Raw genomic sequence first — 24,077 nt, 5'->3', positions numbered from 1 at the left:
AAGCGATAAGGCGTTGCAGGAGAGAAGTCCTGCAATGCCTTATCATAGCGATCATTGGTTACATGATGCAAGTCCCCCACAGGGACACAAATGAAAAAATAAAACCCCCCAAAAAATAAATAAAAATTATGTACAAAAAAGGAAAAGGTTAAAAAAAAACAACACGTTTTTTGTGCTTTTTCTCATATTAGCATAAAAAGAAAAGAAAATCTCACATATTTCGTATTGTCATGTCCGTAAAGACGTGTACAATAAGTTGAATATCCTGCACGGCAAAAAGCGTAAAAAAAACTGCCAAAAACTAATTTCTAGCATTTTACCTCTCAAAAAACCCAATAAAAGTAATCAAAAAAAGCTGATGTACCCCCAAAAATGGTACCAATAAAAACTACAGCCCATCTCGCAACAAAATAAGCCCTCATAGAGCTCCGTCCATGGAAAAATAAAAAATTTCCAAAAACATGTTTTTTTTTTGCAGAAAAGTGGAAAAACCTGAAAAAATATAAGAATTTCAATATCGTTGTAATTGTACCGACCCGCAAAAAAAAAAAAATGTACTGTGTCATTTATGCTGCATGATAACGCTGTAAAAAAAAAAAGTCTATGGCAGAATTGATGCGTTTTCTCTCCCCGCTATCATAAAATTATAATTTTTTTTTACTTTGTTCTTTTATGCAGAAGATCAACATGATTCTGATCATTCTTTCTTCAATGCTTTATCTACTAAATTAAACAGGATTACCTCTGGATACAAAAATTGCAATTTAAAGTCATTTCCCTGTCTTAAACACTGTCATTACTACTGCTGATTGTTCTGAAGAGCAGAAACTGTCTATAGGGGGCTCGTGCTCATGGCTGTATGCGTAAAACGCTGCTGGTCTCCCACAACGTTTTACACATTACAGCCCATACGCTCTGCCAGCAGGGACTGCGTATGGGCTGTGTGGCACTGTGCATTCGCACAAATTACATGTCACGGATGTGTGTTGTGATTCTTTTTTTCCTTAGGCCTCATGTCCACGACTAAAATACATTTAAAATCCGCAGTGTTTCACCCGCATGCGTGATCCGCGCCCCATAGGGATGCATTGGACACCCGCAGGTAGTTAAATACTGTAAATATGTATTTTTTATAATCGATATATTATAACACTATGCATAACTGTCGATTCTGGACTGATACAAGGATGTCCAATAATTCTATATTGATTTCGCTATATTTAAAAATGAACTTTATATTCATTTTATTTGACTCTTGTTTTTTCTTTTTCTTTTTAAACTCTTTTTTATTAGCATTTAAAAGAAGGAACATACATGAGCAGGTCATAGCATTTACAATAAACTTTTCGGCACATAATATACATTTTGGTACAATATTAGATATCCACTTAAGCTTTCCAGTTTAAATTTTCCTGTGTATAAAAGTGTTACCTTGCCCATACAAACACCTTCCAGATTTTATTTCTACCCTTTACCCCCCTCCCTTACTCTCCCTCCAACCATCTTAACACCCTATTATAAAACAATATGAAACATTTAGACTAAGGCTGGGTTCACACAGGGCTGATTTGCAGCGGGTTTTTCCGTTGTGGTTTTGCCGCAGAAGAACTGCTTCTGCGGCAAAACCGCTTCAAAGGTTAATTTGGGATTACGGATTTTGCTGCGGATTTCCTACACTGTAGGATCTTTGGGATCCATGGGCCTTCGCAAATTGCGGCCCATTGGTCCACAAAGTTCCTGAGCCTTGCCCCTACGGAGCTGGCGTCAGGGTCTCTGCTTGGGCTCCCCCTGGTGGAGATTATTCTCAATTATTCCCTCGGGCAACTCTGGATCTCGTGCCCATTTTTAAAAAAACCTAGAGTTATTCTTCATCCCCCAAGCCTCTCTAAATTTGGTATACAATTTTGAAATTGAGTGTTTATAAGAATAATTTTTAACCAAGATATCAATTGGGTTAAGTATTACTTCTTTGGCTATATCCACTAGTCTTTCTCGGAGGAAACTGCGTACTTGTGTAAACGGTAGGAAGTGGGACAAGGGTAAACCAAATTCTTCACACATTTCTTTAAAGGTCTTGTATCTGGGGCATTCTGAGTGAAAGAGATGGTGAACTTTCATAAGCCCTCTGTGCAGCCATAGTTCAAGCATTTTGTTCTCTCTCCCCTCCTTAAATTCTGGATGTTGCCACAAATCCATGTTTAGAGATTTTAAACGACAGTCCGTAGGCCCTGCGAGCTATTTTCCAGGCTGCTGTGGTGTCCTTTGCCATAATGGAGTATTTACATTCTATTGGGAGACTAGTGTAACTTGTGTGTAGTAGGGTATTTAGACTCCATGGGTGGAATAGTTCAACTTCTAGGTCAGTATTCAAGTAGTCATGGGAACCCCGTAGCCAGTCCAAAGAGTGTCTCATGAGGCTAGTCACATTATATAACCGAATGTCTGCAAAATTAAGTCCCCCTCTACTTTTCGGAAGCATCAATTTATTCAAAGCTATGTGCGGTCGTTTGTGTGAAAGTGGTATCGTCTGCAATGGGTAAAGAAGTCTTGGAAAGCTAATCATTTTTATCAGGTAGCACCTGCCCATGAAGGAGAGCAGAAGATTGCGCCAGCAATCTAACTCCTTTATAATTTTGAGTATGGTTGGTGGATAATTCAATATGTAAGGGGACTCTGGCTTCTTACCTATTTTTTTACCCAGGTATTTGATATGGGTTTTGGCCATTCTGACAGGACAGCTTTTGAAATCTGCATCTGTAATTTGGCCTCGGGGGGAGATATCCAATAATTCACATTTAGTGGCTTTACTTTGAACACTGACAGTATCCCGAAAGCTATCAATAAGGCAAAGACACGCAGCAAATCCGATTTCGGTCGGGAAAGTGCTAACAAGATATCATCCGCAAATAACATGGTTTTTACGGTTTTTCCCCGGACCCTTATGCCCTCGATCCCAGTATTGCCCTCTAGCTTTCACGCCAGTGGCTCAATTGCCAGATTGATTAAAAGTGGCGATAGAGAACAACCTTGTCTAGTCCCTTTCTGAAAAAGGAATCTTTGGGATAGAAAGCCTGGTGTGTTAATTTGAGCTTGTGGAGATGAGTAAAGCTTCAACAAATAGGAATAGGGGCCTTTAAAGTCCATCCTGTTCATCACCTCCCTTAGTCAAGATCATGAGACATCATCAAATGCCTTTTCCGCATCTATTGTGAGAAGGGCCGGAGAAGGGTGAGCTGTCGGATGTAACTTGATATCACCAAAGACGGTCAAAATTTTTCGTATATTTGGAATAGCTGATCGTCCTCTTGTAAATTCTGTCTGCATTGGGGAAATTATATGAGGCATGATGATAGCTAGACGATCTGCCATAATTCATCAATTTTAAATCAGTGTTGATGAGAGAAATTGGACTATATGATTTAGCATCAGTCAGGTCTTTATCAGGTTTAGGAAGCAGCTTAACCCCTTAGTGACAAAGCCTGTTTGCGCCTTAGTGACGGAACCAAATGTTGGAAATATGACATGCGTCGTTCAACGTAGCATAACTCCGTAAAGGCTTTACATATCCAAGTGATTCTGACATTGTTTTTTCGACACATGTAGTACTTCATTTTGGTTGTAAAAAGAGAACGATATAATTTGTGTATATTTAGTAAAAGCGCCAAAAATGGGAAAAATGTGAAAAAATTTTCATTTTTTCACATTTTCAACTGTAATATCTCAAATATGTCCAAACATACTGTACCAATTTTTGATAAGATATATATTTCCATCTGTTTACTTTATTCTGAATGCACATTTGAAAAACTTGTGTGTTTTTTTAACCATTTAGATGACGTACAAATTTAACATTACTTTTCAGCATTTTGAGGAACACTTTGTTTTCCTGCACCAAGCCAAGTTTGCAAAGGCTCATTAGTGTTAGAATAATAGATACCCCCCCAAATGACCCCATTTTAAAAACTACACCCCTTAATGTATCCACCGAGGGGTGTCATGAGTATTTTGACCCCACCGTTTTTTTCAGGAATTAATTAAATTTAGAGGAGAAAAAATAAAATTTCATATTTTTGCAAATATGTCATTTTAAAGACATATTTTTTCCTATAGTGCCCATGAAAATGAGGATTTACACCCCAAAATGGATACTCCCGTTTCTCCCGTGTTCAGAAATATACCCATTGTGGCCCTAATCTTATGTCTGGATGCACAACGGGGCTTAAAATGAAAGGAGTAGTCGGTGTCTTTCAGAACATAAATTTTGCTTGAAGGCGTTTGAGGCCCCATAGCACTTTTGTAGAGCTCTTGAACGCCCAAAACCATAAGAAACCCCCACAAGTGACCCCATTTTGAAAACTAGACCCCTTAATGAATTTATCTAGGGGTGTACTACCTATTTTGACCCCACAGTTTTTAAATGAATTCAAGCAAATCAAAAGATTGTGATTTTCGTTTTTTTGCCCATTCTGTCGTTTTAAAAACTGCTTTTCCCCCCAGTCGTCTCCACGACAGCACCAATTGAGATTGCCTGCTCCTGATAGGACAGGAACACACTGAGAGGTTAAAAGCTCCCCCCCTTCCCCACTTTCCTTAGTGTCTTCCTGTCCTGCCAGAAGGCAGGATCTCTGAGAGGGGCTGGTGGAGATGCCAGCCAGGATTACTTACAGGCGGATCGGAAGCCAGTGGGTCAGCCTGTCCTCCCTTCCCAGCCAGACGACTCCCGGGACGCCACATGGGGTGGTAACCCCCGGGCCAGGTTCCTCCCGCGGCGGCCCATGGGGGGTACAAAGCAGGAGCCTCAGTCCCCCTCCTCCTCGTATAGTCACAGCGCGGCGCTCCAGGAAGCCCTTTGACGGCGGGGGGCGGGGCGTCGCATCACGTGCCCAGCGTGGTGATGTCATCACGCTCACATCAGGAGCTGCACGGAGGGGGTGGGGCTTAGCGCAGGAGCGCGAAAATTCAAAATAAGGAACCTGAGAGAAGCCAGAAGGTGGACCAGCACTACAGGTCGCAGGGTGTCTGCAGCACCGGTACAGTAATGAGTGCTCCAGCCCCAGAGACAGCTGAAACCTCAGCCTCAGCGGCCGTAAGTAGCCAGTGCGGCAAAAATACAAAATGCAAAATCCAATGTATTGTATATGGAAAAATTGCATGTTTACCCGCAAAAAAAAAAAAACACTTTCCCCCTTTTTTGTTTGTCAGGGGCATAAAAAAAAAATTCCCCCCAGAACAAAACCCAAAAAATGTGTGGAGTGCAGGACGAGACTGCCAGCTACGTACCAGAGGCCTCTATGCAAGGCATGCGTAGCTAGGCTAGTCAAAGAGGAATCAGGGGGATTCCTGGATGACGTTAGGAAGCTGGTGAAGGAGGTGGTTCAATCAGCCCTAACGTCACAGCTGGCGCCGCCAGCGAAACGCTAGAAAAAGGCGTGTGTTCCCGACGAGCCTTCCGACTCCGAGAGTTCTATCGGATCGGAGCAAGAGGAACAGGCGGCCGAGGAGTCCTCAGATGAGGAGGACTACAAAAGATACCTTTTTCATCAGGACGACTTAACAGAATTGATTAAGTCAGTCAGGGCTATATTAAAAATGGAAGAGCCCAGAGAACCACGCACCCTGCAAGACGAGATATTCGGGGGACTAGGGGAGAGGCGTAAACATACCTTCCCTGTCCACAAAAACATCATTAAAATTATCCAAAAAGAGTGGAAGAAACCAGACGCAGGTTCCTTCTCCCCTAGAGGGGTAAAAAGAAGGTACCCATTCGAGGAGGAAGTTTGCGTAAGCTGGGAAGAGATACCCAAGGTAGACGTCCCAGTGGCCAAAGTAGCTAGGAGGACGAGCCTGCCCTTTGAGGACGCCGCACAATTAAAAGATCCCATGGATCGCAAAGCCGAAGGCCTTCTAAAACAATCATGGGAGGCAGCAGCAAGCATACTTAGGCCAGGGATCGCAGCCACCTGCGTGGCGCGCACTCTGGGGGTATGGCTCGAACAACTGGAGCTACACTTAACCAATAAAACGCCAAGGGAACAGATCCTAAATTCCCTGCCTATCCTGCGCATGGCAACAAATTTCCTAGCGGATGCCGCGGCCGAAACGGCTAAACTCTTGGCAAAAGCTACAGCCCGATCCAACTCAGCCAGAAGAGTACTATGGCTGAAATCATGGTCAGGCGACTTAGCCTCAAAAAATAAACTATGCGCCCTCCCGTTCTACGGTCAGTGTTTGTTCGGACCAGACCTAGACAAAATCCTGGAGAAGGCGGATGACAAAAAGAAGGGATTCACGGAAGAAAAGCCGCAGAGAGGGAAGACCTTCTTCCGAACCCCAGGGCAACAGCCCGAGGCCTACCGAGGCAAGGGCAAGACAGGCCGCTGGAGTTACCCCAAGGGGGGCGGAGGGAGAAATATCCTCTTTAATCCCCACCAGGGGGAGCCCAAGCAGAGACCCTGATGCCAGCTCCGTAGGGGCAAGGCTCGGGAACTTTGTGGACCAATGGGCCGCAATTTGGGAAGGCCCATGGATCCCAAAGATCCTACAGCAGGGATACCGGATAGAACTGGTGTCCCTCCCCAGAAGGAAATTCATTATCACAGGAGGCTCAGGGCAACAGTTACACTTACTAAGACAGAGCGTTCGGGACCTGCAACATCTAAACGCAATATCCCCCGTACCGCAAAACGAGGAAACTCAGGGCCATTATTCCAGGCTCTTCCTAGTAAGAAAACCCTGCGGGAAACAGCGGATGATAGTGAATCTGAAGCCCTTGAACACCTGTGTCAAGTACAGAAAATTCAAAATGGAGTCCATCTCTTCAACGATAAAGTTGATTCCCAAAGGGGCCTACATGGCGTCCATCGATCTGAAGGACGCTTATTTCCACGTACCGATCCACGAGGGGTCCCAAAGATACCTAAGGTTCGCAGTGGATATGGGCAAAGGAATAGAGCACCACCAATTCAGATGCCTGCCTTTCGGGATCTCCTCAGCACCCAGAATTTTTAACAAAATTATGGCAGAGGTAGCTGCCTACCTGAGAAAAAAGTCGATCCTAATAATACCCTACCTAGACGATATTTTAATAATAGCAGAGTCCAGGAAACTACTAACAAAGCACCTAGAGATAGTGCTAGAACTCCTCCAGTCTCTAGGATGGATCATAAACTGGGAAAAATCCAGCTTAGACCCCGACAGGAAGAAGACGTTTTTAGGCATAACGCTCAACTCAGAATTACAATGCTCCTGCTTGCCCGAGGAAAAAATACAAAAAGTCCAAAGGCTGGTCAGATCCTACAGAAACGATCATGCACAATTCGGGAAGCCATGTCTCTCCTGGGAAGCCTAACGTCATGCATTCCCAGAGTAGCATGGGCCCAGGCTCACACCAGAGCTCTGCAGGCTTCAGTCCTATCCACATGGAACAAAAAGCAGTCCTCGCTAGGGACAAAAATGTATATCCCAAACACAGTGAAAACATCCCTGAGTTGGTGGACATCCCCGGCGAACCTGCAGGAAGGGGTTCATTGGCTACAAAACCCAGCCACGCACATCACAACGGACGCAAGCGCCTGGGGATGGGGAGCGCAGGTGGGGAACCAGTTCTTTCAGGGCCCGTGGTCCCAAAGGATAAAAGAACAATCCTCCAATTACAGAGAACTACAGGCCGTATGGCGGGTCCTACAGCAGTTAGGAAACTCGCTACGGAACCAGCATATAACGATACTGTCGGACAATACCACCACGGTCGCCTATATTCGGCACCGGGGGGGCACAAGGTCGCCTGTCCTGCAAAACATTTCGCAGAAAATCTTCCACTGGGCAGAGGGCCGGATCCTTTCGATCACGGCAACACACTTAAAAGGGACACTAAACCAAAAAGCAGACTTCCTCAGCAGGAGGCAGATAGACCCAGGAGAATGGTCTCTCTCCCTGGAGGCATTCAGAATCCTGACCAACCGTGGGGGTCCTCACAATTGGACCTATTTGCAACCAGGGAGAACGCCAAAGTAGACAATTTCTTCTCCCTCCGGCCAGGAGATCGTCCTACGGCAATAGACGCCCTAGGCCAGGACTGGGGAAAGGGGCTAGCGTATGCGTTTCCTCCGATACCGCTGATCCCCAGGGTCTTACAACATTTCAGAACCCAGGTATGCACGCTAATCCTGGTGACCCCCTTCTGGCCCAAGAGAAGTTGGTTCGGTCTTCTGACAACATTGAGTGTCCAGGACCCAGTCACCTTTCCGACCTGGACAGATCTGCTATCACAGGGGCCACTGAACCACCCGGGCTTAAACAGACTCCACTTAACAGCATGACTCTTGAGGAATCCTCACTAAGGGGGAAGGGATTCTCACAGAGAGTGGTAGAAACGTTAATGTCCAGCAGAAAAAAGACGACCCACCTTATCTACCAGAAGGTTTGGAGAAGGTTCTCCTCATGGAGACAGGGAAGGGATTCCGCGGATTTTATCCCGAGCATCCCTTTGATCTTAGAATTCTTGCAGGAGGGCCTACAGATGGGCCTCTCTCCAAGTACCCTGAAGGTCCAGGTCGCAGCCCTCAGCGCCATATGTGACACCAAGTTCGCGGACAATAGATGGGTCAACAGGTTCCTGACAGCAGCAGCTAGATTACGACCTAGACCCATAAAATTTGTTCCAGACTGGAACCTTAATTGGGTTCTAAGGGCCATGTCAGCGGAACCATTCGAGCCGATTGAAGCACTACCGATAAAAATGCTTACGATCAAGACCGTTTTTCTAGTAGCCATCACGTCTGCGAGGAGGGTTAGCGAGCTTCAGGCTTTGTCCATTCGCCACCCATTTCTAAAAATCTCAGACTCCAAATCAGTATTTAAAACGGACCCTGCCTTCATGCCAAAGGTGGTATCACATTTTCATAGGTCCCAGGACGTAATAATTCCCTCATTTTTTAGCAAACCTAAAAACGGGGAAGAAAAAATCCTAAGCTGCCTGGACGTCAGGAGAGCAGTCCTAGGCTACATAGATGCGACAAGCCACTGGAGACGGGACGACAACCTGTTCATCCAGTTCAGTGGCCCAAATAAAGGGAACAAAGCGGCAAAAAACTCCATAGCCAGGTGGATCCGCCTAGCCATCATAGAGTCCTATAAGGCCCTCGGGAAGGAAATCCCCTTAGCTCTTAAAGCCCATTCTACAAGGGCAGTAGCATCCTCATGGGCCGAACATAGCTCAGCTTCGGTCGAGCAGATATGCAAGGCCGCAGTCTGGAAAAAACCCCACACGTTCATTAAACATTATAGGGTAAAAGTGCAGCAGGACAAGGACATGGCCTTCGGCCGCAAAGTCCTCTCGGCAGCAATCCCACCCTAATAAACTTTAGTTGGTACGTCTCAATTGGTGCTGTCGTGGAGACGACTGGGGCAAAAAATGGATTATACCTACCTGATAATCAGGTTTCCAGGAGTCTCCACGACAGCACCCGTACCTTCCCCCCCTACCTAAATGGATAGAAAGAAACTATAGAATATAATAAATAAATAAATACATAATATAATTTTATAATTAACAAAAAACCCTGGTTAAGGGAAGAAATTTAAGTTGAGCTCCTACCCCGGCAATTCGTTAGAATCCACTGAGGAAAGTGGGGAAGGGGGGGGAGCTTTTAACCTCTCAGTGTGTTCCTGTCCTATCAGGAGGAGGCAATTTCAATTGGTGCTGTCGTGGAGACTCCTGGAAACCTGATTATCAGGTAGGTATAATCCATTTTTCTTGTACAGCACACACATGAATGAAGACTTGCACCCCAAAATAGATACCCCTGTTTGTCCCGTGTTCAGAGACATACCCATTGTGGCCCTAATCTTTTGTCTGGATGCACAACGGGGCCCAAAATGAAAGGAGTAGTTGGTGGCTTTTTAGAACAGAAATTTAGCATGAAGGTGATTTAGGCCCCATTGCCCACTTGTAGAGCCCTTGAGCGGCCAAAACGACAGAGAACCCCAACAAATGACCCCATTTTGAAAACTAGACCCCCTAACTAATTTATCTAGGGGTGTACTGTGTATTTTTACACTACAATTTTTGAATAAATCTAAGCAAAGCAGTAGGAAAAAAATTACAATTTTTATTTTTTTGGCAGTTGCATCAATTTAAAAACTGTTTTTTTGTACAGCACACATTGGGATGAAGACTTTCACCCCAAAATGGATACCCCTGTTTGTCCCGTGTTCAAAACCATACCCCTTGTGGCCCTAATCTACTTAAAGGACACATGGCTAGGCCTATAATAGAAGGAGCACCGGTTGGATTTCAGGGTACAACGGAATAAATTCCAGGCCCCATTGCCCACTTGTAGAGCCATTGAGTGTCCAAAACGATAAAGAACCCCCTCAAATGACCCCATTTTAAAAACTAGACCACTTAACGAATTCATCTAGGGGTGTACTGCGTATTTTGACGCCACAGTATTTGAATAAATCTAAGCAAAGCAGAAGGAAAAAATTACGATTTTCATTTTTTTGGCAATTTCGTCAATTTAAAAACAGTTTTTTTTGTACAGTGTACATAGGAATGAAGACATTCACTCCAAAATGGATACCCCCGTTTGTCCCGTGTTCAAAAACATACCCATTGTGGCCCTAATCTACTTACAGGAAACATGGCAAGGCCTATAATGGAGGGAACACCCGTTGGATTGCAGGGTACAACTGAATAAATTCCAGGCCCCATTGCCCACTTGTACGGAATAAAAATTGACACCTTAAAAAAATATCCCCTCCCCGCCTCCCCCATACACTCCGCACCCTTTTCGGCGTTCCCCAAATCTTAGATAAAAGTAATAATGTGAACTGTGTGGTATTTCCGAAGACAGGGGTAATTACGGAGGCTGGTTGGGATGGGTACATGGGGCAATAAAACCGTGTATCCCCCCTCCTCTCATGCTTCTTGGGGGTATTTTGTGACCTCAGTGGCGGGTATGGGGTGTAAAAAGTGGCGCACTGTGAGTCTCCGTAAGCTTGATGGTGCGGCGGTCTCACACAGAAGGCGCTCAACAAGCTGCTCCTGGAACTGCATGAAGGCGAACGTTCCCGGGGCTTCTTGTAAATTACGAATTACAGGTAGCGGTCTGAATAACGCCGGACTCACGTAGCCGTAGGCGGAATCTGCTTGCGGAGGCCCGCAGCGGATCCCAGCTGTGAGCCCGGCTGTGACCCTGCATACGGCCTCGTAATGTACTGCGCATAACTGCCTACTCACACAGGCGGTCATGCGCAGTATATTTCTTTTAATTTTGTTTGTATTTCCCGCACTGTCGCTTAGCGATGACACGGGTACCCGCAGCCTGTACACAACGTAGTTGCGTATGGGCAGCGGGTATATCCACGACCATGGAGCACAATGGGCTCTATGTTGCGGATATCCCCTGTAAAATAGAACATGCTGCGTTCTTTTTTCTGCAAGTGGATTACGCAATTCCGACCCGCTAATATGAGCGAAATTGTGTAATCCAATGCGATTGATCTGCGTATTACCGTGGATCAGACGCATGCGGAATCCGTAATTCCTATCCGGTCATGTGAGACCAGCCCAAGGTAGATCGCTACCTTTTTATTACGTGACCAGGGACCGCTCAACAAGGCCACCCATCACAGCTTCAGGCTCTCGGCGACCGTTGGGGTCAATCCATCCGATCCATCAGGGCAGCTGAATATCTAACTTTTTTACTACTTTTATTTACTTTATTGCGATCGGCGCTATCCATTGGATAGCGCCGATCGCAATACCGGGGGGGACTGCCCGCATCCTGGGATGACAGCTCCATGCTGTCGTCTACCTGCGGGCACCGACAGCATGGAGCTGTCATGTCCTCAGGCAAGTGGGCATTAATCCAAAGAGGATGCATAAAACTACGTCCTCTAGGATTAAAGTCCACTTGCTGAGGACGTAGTTTCCCGATGGGGCAGTCGTTAAGGGGTTAAAATAGGCTATATTCATATCTGAGGGAATTCGGTTGTCATGCATATACCTGTCAAACAGAGTATCGAGCAATGGTGCCGTCTGATCTGTTAATATTTTAAAGAATTCCCCTGTATATCCGTCTGGTCCTGGAGCTTTATTGTTTCCCATAGTTTTGATGCACTCTTTAATCTGCAACTGGGACACAGGTGAACTCAATACTTCACATTGTTCCTCAGTCAGTGTGGGCCAGGATATCTCTGAGAATAGATCTTCCCCCGAGACTGGATTCAATAGTGAATGAGAATAGAGTTTTGAGTAGAACTCGAAGAATATTTGATTAATTTTTGGGGGATTGGAATGTGATTTTCCTTCCGAGTCCCTCAGACATGTGATATTACATATTAGTTTTAAAATATAAAACTACATTTTTATAAACCAAAGTTGAATGATTCACAAAGTCTTCATCTAATATTTGATCACACTTGTTGGAAGAAGCATCACTCAACGATAAAACCTCTTTTTCCTGAGCATTGAAGACACTGTATACGCTCATATTGCATACTCCTTAGGAATAGACATTATATGCCATTTTCTAAAAAAAAAAAAATACAGGAAAAAGCAAGAATAATACATGTTAACAGAGAATGTACATTTTTTGCATAGAGATTCTGTTTTCGGGCTATATTAAATCCTTTTTTACGTTTGTGGACAGCATTTTTCTGATATGGTCAAGTACCGAGGTAGATTTCAAATATTTTGGTTTAGATTCAAATGAGTCAAACAAAATGAACATGAAATTAACTTCTAATTATGGCAAAACAACATGGAATTTTTGGACGTCCTTGTTACAGTTCACAATGGACAATTATGCGCAGAGAGTTAATTTGAAGGATAAATTAGTAAGTACTAGGAAAACAGGGAAAGAATCTGCTTAGTTGACAAAGTCAATTCTATCAGGAAATTTTAAATGTAAAAATTTGAGAATTAAATGTGTAATAGGCAACAATCACCATAGGAGGCATTACACACTCTGTAAAACAATTTATTAGTCATAGGATGAACTTTGTAGTTTAAAGGGGTTGTCCCGCGGCAGCAAGTGGGTCTATACACTTCTGTATGGCCATATTAATGCACTTTGTAACATACATTGTGCATTAATTATGAGCCATACAGAAGTTATAAAAAGTTTTTTACTTACCTGCTCCGTTGCTAGCGTCCTCGTTCCCATGGAGCCGACTAATTTTCGCCCTCCGATGGCCAAATTAGCCGCGCTTGCGCAGTCCGGGTCTTCTGCAGTCTTCTATGGAGCCGCTCGTGCAGAATGCAGGCTCCGTGTAGCTCCGCCCCGTCACGTGCCGATTCCAGCCAATCAGGAGGCTGGAATCGGCAATGGACCGCACAGAAGAGCTGCGGTCCACGGAGACAGAGGATCCCGGCGGCCATCTTCAGCGGTAAGTATTGAAGTCACCGGAGCGCGGGGATTAAGGTAAGCGCTCCGGTAAGCTTTCTTTACCTCCCTGCATCGGGGTTGTCTCGCGCCGACCGGGGGGGGGGGGGGTTGAAAAAAAAAAAAACCCGTTTCGGCGCGGGACAACCCCTTTAAGTTATTTTTTGCCACTGTAAATTCTTTTATATTGGTAAGACAATCCGTTGTCTTTAAAAGAGATTCAGTGAACAGAGCAAAGTGGATAATAAAAACAAAACATATTAGGAGCTACATACTGGCCCTCATCGTCACTATGCAATATACAAAGATCTTCACATGAGGAAGCCAACTCATTCTGGCACTCATATATTGATGTAAAGCATAAAAGAAAAATATAAAAATAAAAAGGATCAATGCTTGCACAGTGTTTAACACTGAGCCTTGCAGCGCTGTGATCATGAGTTCAAATCCCACTAAGGACAACATCTGCATGGAATTTTACGTTCTGTCTGTTTTTGCGTGGGTTTCCTTCAGGTACCCCTGGCACTCACCATGTGTAAGCTCAAAGAAGCGTCAGCTGACGCAAAACAGGTGTGGCTTTTTCTGTCTCCTTTCCCTGTGTGTTTTTTTATATACATGAGATAAAGAATCTCTGCTTTTATCAAGATCTGCAGTAGTGAGTGTTGCATGTTCTCGTGTCTGTGGACTTTTTGTGAGGTCCAGTATGAGGCAATCAATGATAGGACTATTGGGAACAGCTAAATGGGATCCATCAAATAGGATTGCTGAAGTTGCCCATGATGATGGTGGGATGTTAGTGGACAAGAAGTGAAGGTGTCAGGTGGCAAAGTGGTTGAGCAAGTCTGTGGCAGCCACTTGAAGGTTAAAGGGAGAGTAGATGTGGACCAAATGAACTTCAAATGAGGGCAGAGTAAGGGAGGGTAGAGGTGTAGCAGGATTGAAGGTGCAGTTATCTGACAAGAGAAGACAACCCTCTGACATGTTTGATACTGGGGCGGGCAGTGTGAGTGAAATCAAGGCCACTATAAGAGAGTGCTGCAGGGGAGGCTGCTTCAGAGAGTGTCAGTCATGTTTCTGTTAAAACCAAGAAGGAAGGTTTATGGGAGACGAACAGGGAATTATTGTCAGAAAGTTTACTGTTCTATAGTGCACCAGGGAAAGGGACTGGGGAGCTAGGGGTCAAATAGATCTGTCTGAGGGGTAACAAGAATTTACAGAAGTGAGTCAGTGATATGAGGGATGTAAGATGATGGGAATCTGCTGAGGGGGCCCAGGATTTGAGGATATATGACCCGCAGTGAGGGGCAGCAGAGAGAGGGATAACAGATATGATAGCGTGTGCGGTGACTGCGTATTTTTTGAAAGGCAACTTTTAACATTTAGATAGAGGTCTGTAGAGAAAGTCCAGTGAGATGGTGGAAGGGAGAAAGAAATTGTACCATAGGTGGAGAGATTTGGGAGTAAGCAACACTGACTACTAACTTAGAAAGTAACTAAACTTTTTTTTTTTTTTAAATGTCAACAGTAAATGGGCTATTATAAAAACTAGCAATATATTTTATTATTGAACTCTGCTTGCGTCCAGAGTTCAGTTCAGTTCGGCAATCCTTTGCCGGCTTCTCCTACTTGCAGGCTTTTCTTGTTGCTCTGAGGGAGCGCTGTCCTGTATACTGTAACATACATATACAAAACAGCCTCTGACATCGGAGAGCTGCCCTGCATACTCTTAGAAATATGTGATGGTAATTGTCTTATATCGGAGCTATGCAGAAAAATCTTAATATTGGATGAGGATGATACTGGATGTAGTTGTCAAAAATTTCTAATAAAATCATCATGACAGTTCATTTTCATGCGTTTCTGTTGAGTAATTCCAAGGAATTCACAATGCACTTTCCCACTCAAAATAAATAAGAACTGGGGAGTGTGCAGGTGGCAGGGAAATTGCATTGGAAAGGGTTAAACGGGTTTGTGACAAGATGACATTCCTGTTCATATATCTTATTAGGTAATATGAATGGTATTATTGTATCTGGTCACCACCAGGAAGTACTGGTGGAGACAAAAAATGACAGGCCGGTGACGCCCCCTGTAGCTGATTTGCTGCAGAGCAAGCTGGCATGCAGGTCCTGGCAGGGCACTAAGGTTCTTCCACAGCGGTAGCAGTGGGAGCGCTGATGGCGGCAGCACACGCAGAGGATCCACAGGCAGCATTGGCAGGGGAGGACATCGGCAAAGCTCGGAGCGGTGGCGGCAGGGGACGCACAGCTGTATCTAATCCCCCTAGTGCAGAGGCAGGGGTCGGAGCGGCGCCGACAGGAGACACCGGAGGCACTGCCTCAGTGCAGAGGGGTTGCTGCAGCGCGGAGGTGCCGGCTACCGGTTGCCTAGGGGACGTGCAAGGGGGAAGGCTGCTCAGGGGAAACTCCTAGCAGCAGTGTCTGTATAGGTTGTTGCCTGGGCTGGACGTTAGGGTGAGTTTTCATGTGAGGCTTAGATTATTCACTGTAAATGCTTCCATGTTACCTCTATGACATAGAAGTATTTATAGTTCGTAATGTAAGCCTAACATGAACACGAACCCTAACCGTCCAGCCCAGGCAACAATCTATATAGACGCTGCTGCTAGGACCTTATAGAAGTCACCTAATCGGGAGCTAGGGGTGTGACAGGGGTATTCCTCCATCCAAGCCCTGTCAAACCCCAAGCTTCCGGTGATGACAAGATACAATAATAACAATATGAACATCATAGAGCAGGGTCTCCTAATTGGGAATTCCCCTTTTGCAGCATGTCCCAGAATGAAGGGCAGCTCTCTTCCTGACGAACTTCTGCCATTTTGTTGTTATAAGTTGACCTTTCATGTGAATGGCAGTCCTGAAATACAATATTTCCACATTCTTAATGGAATTATGCATCCTAGCACAATTACTGTAATCAGTAGAGTACTAAGGACAAATTTTGGTGTAGTGTAAAATTTCTTTAAAAGGGACTGTTCAGGATAAGAAAAACTTAGCAGTTTTCTTCAAAAAGCAGCACCACGCCTGTTCATTTTGGGACACAACCTGTGGACAAAGGTAGCACTGTTTTTAGTAGAAAGCAGCCATCTTTATGTAATCCTGGATAACCCCATAAACCCCTTAGTGACCACACGTTTTTGCTTTTTTCCATTTTTGTTTTTTCCTCTCCCCTTTTAAAAAAAATCCTAACTCCTTTATTAATCCATCGACATAGCTGTATGAGGGCTTATTTTTTGTGGGACGAGTTGTATTTTTCAATGCTACTATTTAACCCCTTAATGACGCGGCCATTTTTCTTTTTCCATTTTCGTTTTTTCCTCCCCCCTTTAAAAAAATCATAACTCCTTTATTTATCCATCCACGTCGCTGTATGAGGGCTTGTTTTTTGCGGGACGAGTTGTATTTTTCAATGGTGCTATTTAAAGTACCATATAATGTACTGAAAAACTTTTAAAAAATTCTAAGTGGAGTAAAATGAAAAAAAAACGACATTATGCCATCTTTTAGTGCGTCTTGCTTCTACGGCGCACAAATGGCAACAAAAAGGACATGATAACTATATTCTATGGGTCGGTACGATTACTACGATGCCAAACTTGTATAGGTTTTTTTTACTATACTCCTCTTTTTTTTTTTTAAAGACATAAAATTTTTTTCAATTATTTTCTGCGGTCATTTTGTGCGCGCAATAACTTTTTTATTTTTCCGTCAACGTAGTTGAGCAAGGTTGCATTTTTTGCGGGATGTCCTGTAGTTTCTGATAGTACCATTTTGGAATACATACGACTTTTTGATCGCTTTTTATTGCGTTTTTTCTGGGAGACAGGGTAACTAAAAAAATGCATTTCTGGCGTTCTTCATTTTTTTTTTCGGACGACGTTCACCGTGCGGGAAAAAATATGTGGTACTTTGATAGTTCGGACTTTTACGGACGCGGTGATACCAAATACATATTTTTAATTTATTATTTAGATTTTTTAATAATAGATATGGCAAAAGGGGGGTGATTTAAACTTTTACAACTTTTTTTTTTTTTTCAATAAAAAAAAACTTTATTGATTCTTTTTTTTACTTTACTTTGAAGTCCCCCTGGGGGACTTTAAGATGCGATGCTTTGATCGCTCCTGCAGTATGACGTAATGCTATAGCATTACGTCATACTGCTTTTTGACAGGCAGCCTATGAAGCCACCCCACGGGGACGGCTTGATAGGCAGTCTGCTAAGGCAGCCCTGGGGCCTTTCATTAGGCCCCCGGCTGCCATGACACATGCACGGCTCTCCCGATCTCACCGCGGGGGGGCCGTGCGGGACCCCCGAACATCGTTTGGGGGATTTAAATGCCGCTGTCAGAATTGACAGCGGCATTTAAATGGTTAATAGCCGCGATCGGCCGCGCGGCCGCTCGCGGCTATTGCCCGCGGATGTCAGCTGTTATAAACAGCTGATGCCCGCGCTCTATGAAGAGAGGTTGCCACGCAACCTCTCTTCATACATACCCCGACGCTCCATGACGTACCAGGTACGTCATTGGTCGTTAAGGGGTTAATGTAGCATATAATGTATTCAAAAACTTTGAAAAAATTTTAAGTCGAGAGAATTGGAAAAAAACGTCATTCCGCCATCTTTCAGTGCATCTTGTTTCTACGGCGTACAAACTGCAACAAAAATTCCATGATAACATTATTCTATGGGTCAGTACGATTACTACGATACCAAACTTGTATAGTTTTTTTGCTGTACTACTTATAGATTTTTTTTTAAAGATATTTAATTTTTTAAAATTATTTTTTGCCTCCATCTTCTGCGCTCGATAATTTTATTTTTCCGTCGATATAGTTATGTGAGGGCTTATTTTGTGCGGTACGTCCTGTAGTTTCCGTTAGTAGCGTTCTAGAATACATAGGACTTTTTGATTGCTTTTTATTAGATTTTTTCTTGGTAACAGGGTGACCAAAAAAATGCATTTCTGGTCGTTTTTTTTTTTTTTCAGGCTACGTTCACTTCACTACTACTGCGTGGTAAATAATGTGTTACTTTGATAGAATGGACTTTTACGGACGCAGCAATACCAAATATGTATTTTTGTTTTATTATTTACATTTTATATTTTAAATATGGCAAAAGTGTTTTCTTTTTGAACTTTTATAACTTTTTTTTTTTTTTACATAATTAATAAAAGTTTATTGCTCTTGTTTTTACTTTGTCTTTTAGTCCTCCTGGGGAACAACAACTAGCGAAGCTTAGATTGCTTATGCAGTGCGATGTAATGCCATAGCATTACATCATACTGCATTTTGACAGGTAGCGCATCAAGCCACCCCTCGGGAATGACTTCATAGGCATTTCAGAAGGCCCCCAGCTGCCATGACACCCGCACGATCTCACCGTGGGGGTAGGGGGGGCTTCATATACATCACAAAATTAACATGTTATATTGATATTAAGGAAAGTTTGTTTGTTTTTAACACTTTGCAAATCTGTTGTGGAAAAATACACTGCTCTAAGGCTGGGCTCACAGGGGATGGATTTCCAATGGATTCGCCGCACCTAAAATCCGTGAGAATTCCGCTGAAAAACTGCAGCTGCGGGTTTTGGAGCAGCTTCGCCACCTGCATTTCCGCTGAGGCCATCTCCTCCCATAGAGAGGGGAGAGGCCGCTGCGGAAAAATAAAAAAGAATTGACATGCTGCGTCTTAAATTTCCGCGCCGCATTGCCGTTTCCGCACAGTTTGGCAGCAGCGTGTGGACGAGATTTCTTTGCTGGCTAATCCCGGGATTAGGATCCCCGTGCGGAATTTCCATGTGGACAATTCGCACGGAAATTCTGCTGGAAATCCATCCAGTGTTAACCCAGCCTTATGGTACAGAAAAATTCCAAAAGGTGAAAAGAATTACATCAATTAATTTATTCCGAGATTCAATACTGCTGAAGTTTTTTTTGCCAACTCCTAATGTGGATTGAAGATTGGCCAAATAAGACATTGCTGCGATGTTGAGGATTCTGTTAGAATGTTGTGGTGGATTCCTGACAGAATCTGCTAATATTGCTTTGCCAATAAATGTGAATGTGGAATTTTATACCCCATTAACATACTCAGGAAAATTTTGCACAAAATTTAAATGCACAGTGGATTTTAAAATCCACAGTATGTGTATTATTGCTACAGATTATAATGGGACTAAACCTTGAACAGATTTATGCCACAGATTATTTTAAAAATCTAAAATCCACAGCAGCTTAGATTTGCCTATGGTCCAACCATTTGACGCATTAATTGCTTATCCTGCAACTTTTCTCCCCAACTGTAGAAGTCAAAGAAAATGTTGCACTGTTGTATAAAATGGGATACAACTGTCATATGGCAATATAAGATCATAAAACAAGTATAAAAACACAAGCCATATGAACTCTACATGTTAATATGTAGGTTATAAAATACTATAATCACTAAAACATAGTCAAGACATACAAACATGCACACACACTTACCATTAAGGAGGCTAGTGACATGAATCCTATGATGTTGTTCCATAGTTTGTCAATATCTTTTAATAACAGTTGCAGTTTCTCACTGCATACTGCTGTGGATTTTATACCCAATTCAACTCGCTTAGTAACTCTATACACCTCAATCACACCTAGAAAAAGTTAAATGTCACCATTGAGCAGAGTGATTTTACAAGAACATGGTCACAAAAAGAAGAAACTTTGCTAATCCAAGTTCATCAGGACTATTGGTGATTTCACACCTGCGCTGGGGATTCTGCGTTCCTGCTCTGTTCAGGGAGCAGCAAAGAGGAATCATTGTGGCCAACCGGGTGCATCTCTGAACGGAACAGAACAGCACCGTACGAGCCCCACTGACTATAATGGGGGCCACCCGCTTTTGGGATTGAGGAAAAAGCGCTGCATGCAGCGCTTTTTCTTTTGCCATTTGTAGCCGGATCGGAGATGGAACCTCTGTCCGGAGGTTCCGACGCAGATGTGAAACTGCTCTAAGTATTATTAAAGATTAGCGTATATTATTAATATATATATATATGCACACAGCATAAATAAAAATATATACTATACATTATCTTGTTTACACTGTACCATTTCATAATGAAACTATAGTCTCTACAGAAACGTACATAATGCAGAGACAGTATGAAGGAGCGGTCCTACAGATTTCAAAGAAATGCAGTTCTACTGCCACCAAAGAGAATGCACTGGGGAACATTTTTTTTTCATTTTCTGTTTCTTAAGGTTTTAGAACTATTTCTATATATTTCTGCATCACCGATTCCAAATCTGAAATCTGTCTCTTTGCGCATGCTCTGGTTTTCATGCAATTTTAATTTCTTTTTGTTACAGTTAATGGCACTCATTGGTTTTTAAATTAGAGTTAAAGGGCAACGACACTTAGATTGAACATAACTACAAGGTAATTAATGTTTTACAAACCTCACTTTTACATAATTGTAGTTTTTAAATGTAAACAATTATTATCTGATAAAAACACCGTTATTTTATTTTTTTCAGATTGAATCATGGCTTCTTCGAGTAGGCATAAATATTAGAATAGTCCTGACACATGTTGTTATATATGTGGCAGCGACACATTTCAACGTCAAAGGCACAATATTTCATCATTTGTGAAACGTGCATATATTGCCTATTTTCAAGTTCCCCTTGGCATATGATCACATATCCTAATATTCCTTCAGGTTCAGGTTTTCAATGGTTTTGTCTCTTTTATGAACAAAGAAAGTGAACACGGTGATCAGGGGGATTTTAATAAGATGCATGAGGAAATTGGTTGTAGAATCTGAAGGATCTTCCTCTGATGCCAAGCAGTCATTAACCCCTGTAAATGGGGATTTGGGTCTATCAAAGAAAGCAGCTGAGGTATTAGCACCCAGGCTTCAAGAAAAGAAGGTACTTCACCGGTCAGCTAAAGTATCCAATTTCAGGAAGCGTGAACACATTTTTGTCGACTTCTTTTCCGAAGACAAACACTTTGTTTACTGTCATGATATCAGTAGTCTTCTCAGCCAGTTAGGTGTTATCACTTACAGTCCAACAGAATGGCAACTATTACTTGATAGCTCTATATGGAGTCTAAAATGTGTTCTCTTACACAACGTGAATGTTTATGCAGTGGCTCCAATTGGTCATTCAGTTCATCTGCGAGATTATAATGACATGAAAATTTCCTTGACTTGCTAAAGTATTAGGAGCATAACTGTATCATTTTATCTTAAAATGGTAAATTTCCTCCTTGGACAACAGAGAGGTTTCATAAAGTATCCTTGCTTTCTGTGTTTGTGGGACAGCCGAGCTCGGGAGAAACACTGGACACAGAAGAAGTGGCCGAAACGTGAAGCTTTGGAAGTAGGGATGCCAAGTATTGTGACTGAAACTATAGTTAGTTGAGGCAGGATCATTTTTGCCCCGCTTCACATCAAACTTGGCTTAATGAAGCAGTTTGTTAACGCTTTGAATAGAGAAAGGAGCAGCTTGTTGAGCGCCTTCTGTGTGAGACCGCCGCACCTCCGCAAGCTTACGGAGACTCACAGAGCGCCACTTTTTACACCTCATACCCACCACTGAGGTCAAGAAATTACCCCCAAAAAGCATGAGAGGAGGGGGGATACCTGGTTTTATTGCCCCATGTACCCATCCCAACCAGCCTCTGTAATTACCCCTGTCTTCGGAAATACCACACAGTTCACATTATTACTTTTACCTAAGATTTGCGAACGCCGAAAAGGGCGCAGAGTGTGTGTGTGGGCGGGGAGGATATTTTTAGGGAGTCAATTTTTATTCCGTACAAATAAGCAATGGGGCCTGGAATGTATTCAGTTGTGCCCTGAAATCCAACAGGTGTTCCCTCCTTTATAGGCCTTGCCATGGGTCCTGTAAGTAGATGAGGGCCACAATGGGTATGTTTCTGAACTCAGGACAAACGGGGGTATCCATTTTGGGGTGAATGTCTTCATGTACGCTGTACAAAAAAATTTAAAAAATTGCCAAAAAAATTAAAAATCGTTACTTTTTCCTTCTGCTTTGCTTAGATTCATTCAAATACTGTGGGGTCAAAATACGCAGTACTCCCCTAAATTAATTTGTTATGGGGTCTAGTTTTCAAAATGGGGTCATTTGAGGGGGTTCTTTATAGTTTTGGCCGCTCAATGGCTCTATAAGTGGGCGATGGGGCCTGAAATTTATTCAGTTGTACCCTGAAATCCCATCTTTTTTAAAACTTTTTTGGACTTTTCTGCGATCGCCATTATCCGTTGAATAACGGCGATCGCGGTACCGCTGACATCTCCTGCCTCCCGGCTACCTACAGGAGCCGGGAGCCAGGAGATTTTAAATCTCCAGCGCCGCCGGGCCTTCTGCGCATGCGGCTGACGTAATGCCGCCTGGCGCGCAAGCAGCGGGAGAGCGGGGAGCAGCGTGCCGGACCCAGGTGAGTAATTTCAGCTGCCCTGATGGATCCGATCCATCAGTGCAGCTGAATCTTTAACTTTTTGGGCACTTTTGTTTACTTTTTTGCAATCGGCGCTATCCATTGGATAGCGCCGATCGCAATGCCGGGGGTGGGGGGGTGGGGTGTCACAGCAGCCCGGGATGACAGCTCCATGCTCTCGGCTACCTGCGGGCACTGACAGCCTGGAGCTGTCACGTCCACAGCCCGAGGGGCTTTACTCTCTGCAGGAGACGTGTTTTTACCTCCTCAGAGAATAAAGCCCGTAAAAACACTATGGGCTGGTCGTTAAGGGGTAAAAGACCACATATGTTATTAGGGAGCTGCAGACACTATTAAAAACTGCATGTGGTTTAGATGCGTTTTTTAATTGTGTATAAAGTATGCAAATAAAGACAGTAAATCCAGGGAGATGTATAACGTATACCAGAGATAGATAGATAGATAGATACTATCTATCTCATATCGATCTATCTATATATACTATCTATCCCATATCTATATATATAAAATTGAATGTATGGTTGTGTGTCATTTATCCGATCGCCATGAAACTTTGGGAAGTTGTTGAGTACACTCCTGGGAAGATTACTGGCATAGTATATCTAACCTATGATAAATGACACGCGTGCGAGCGTCGTTGACAGTTACGCTCCCTCCACGTAGATCGTTCGATTTCCATCATTGCCACTAATTCTCTCACTTCCTGATGTCGTAGAAACATGAAATTTGGCACGAGCATTGATTATGTCATAAATAGGAAAGGCTAATGGGTCCTCAACTCGATTATTCAATTCTAAGTGCAAAAGAATTAGCGTCAAAATTTTACGTACGGAATCTAATTCTCTCACTTCCCGATGTAATTTGGCACGAGCATTGATTATATCACAAATAGGAAAAGTTAATGGGTCCCCCAACTCGATTATTCAATTCTAAGCGCAAAAGAATTAGCGTCCAAATTTTATGTACGGAATCTAATTCTCTCACTTCCCAATGTCATAGAAACTTGAAATTTAGCAAGAGCATTGATTATGTCATAAATAGGAAAAGTTAATAGGTCCCAACTGGATTATTCAATTCTAAGCGCAAAAGAATTAGCGTCCAAATTTTACGTACGGAATCTAATTCTCTCACTTCCTGATGTCATCTATATATATAAAAATGAATGTATGTCTGTCTGTCTGTCCTT

General features: G+C 43.2%; 1 protein-coding gene across 3 annotated transcripts in view; it reads right to left on the bottom strand.

Annotated features, from left to right (window-relative positions):
• Positions 1-24,077, bottom strand: part of SYNRG (synergin gamma) — a 242,020-nt gene that overhangs the window by 16,824 nt on the left and 201,119 nt on the right. For all 3 annotated transcript variants that reach the window (XM_066609210.1, XM_066609193.1, XM_066609202.1), the window contains exon 17: positions 19,903-20,051. In XM_066609210.1, the coding sequence (XP_066465307.1) occupies positions 19,903-20,051 (149 nt within the window). The remainder of the gene's footprint in view (positions 1-19,902; positions 20,052-24,077) is intronic.

This window comes from Eleutherodactylus coqui, chromosome 1 (assembly GCF_035609145.1).
Source record: "Eleutherodactylus coqui strain aEleCoq1 chromosome 1, aEleCoq1.hap1, whole genome shotgun sequence".
Classification (NCBI taxonomy): domain Eukaryota; kingdom Metazoa; phylum Chordata; class Amphibia; order Anura; family Eleutherodactylidae; genus Eleutherodactylus; species Eleutherodactylus coqui.
Note: the sequence above shows the minus strand (reverse complement) of the source record. Positions and strands in the feature narration are given on the sequence as shown.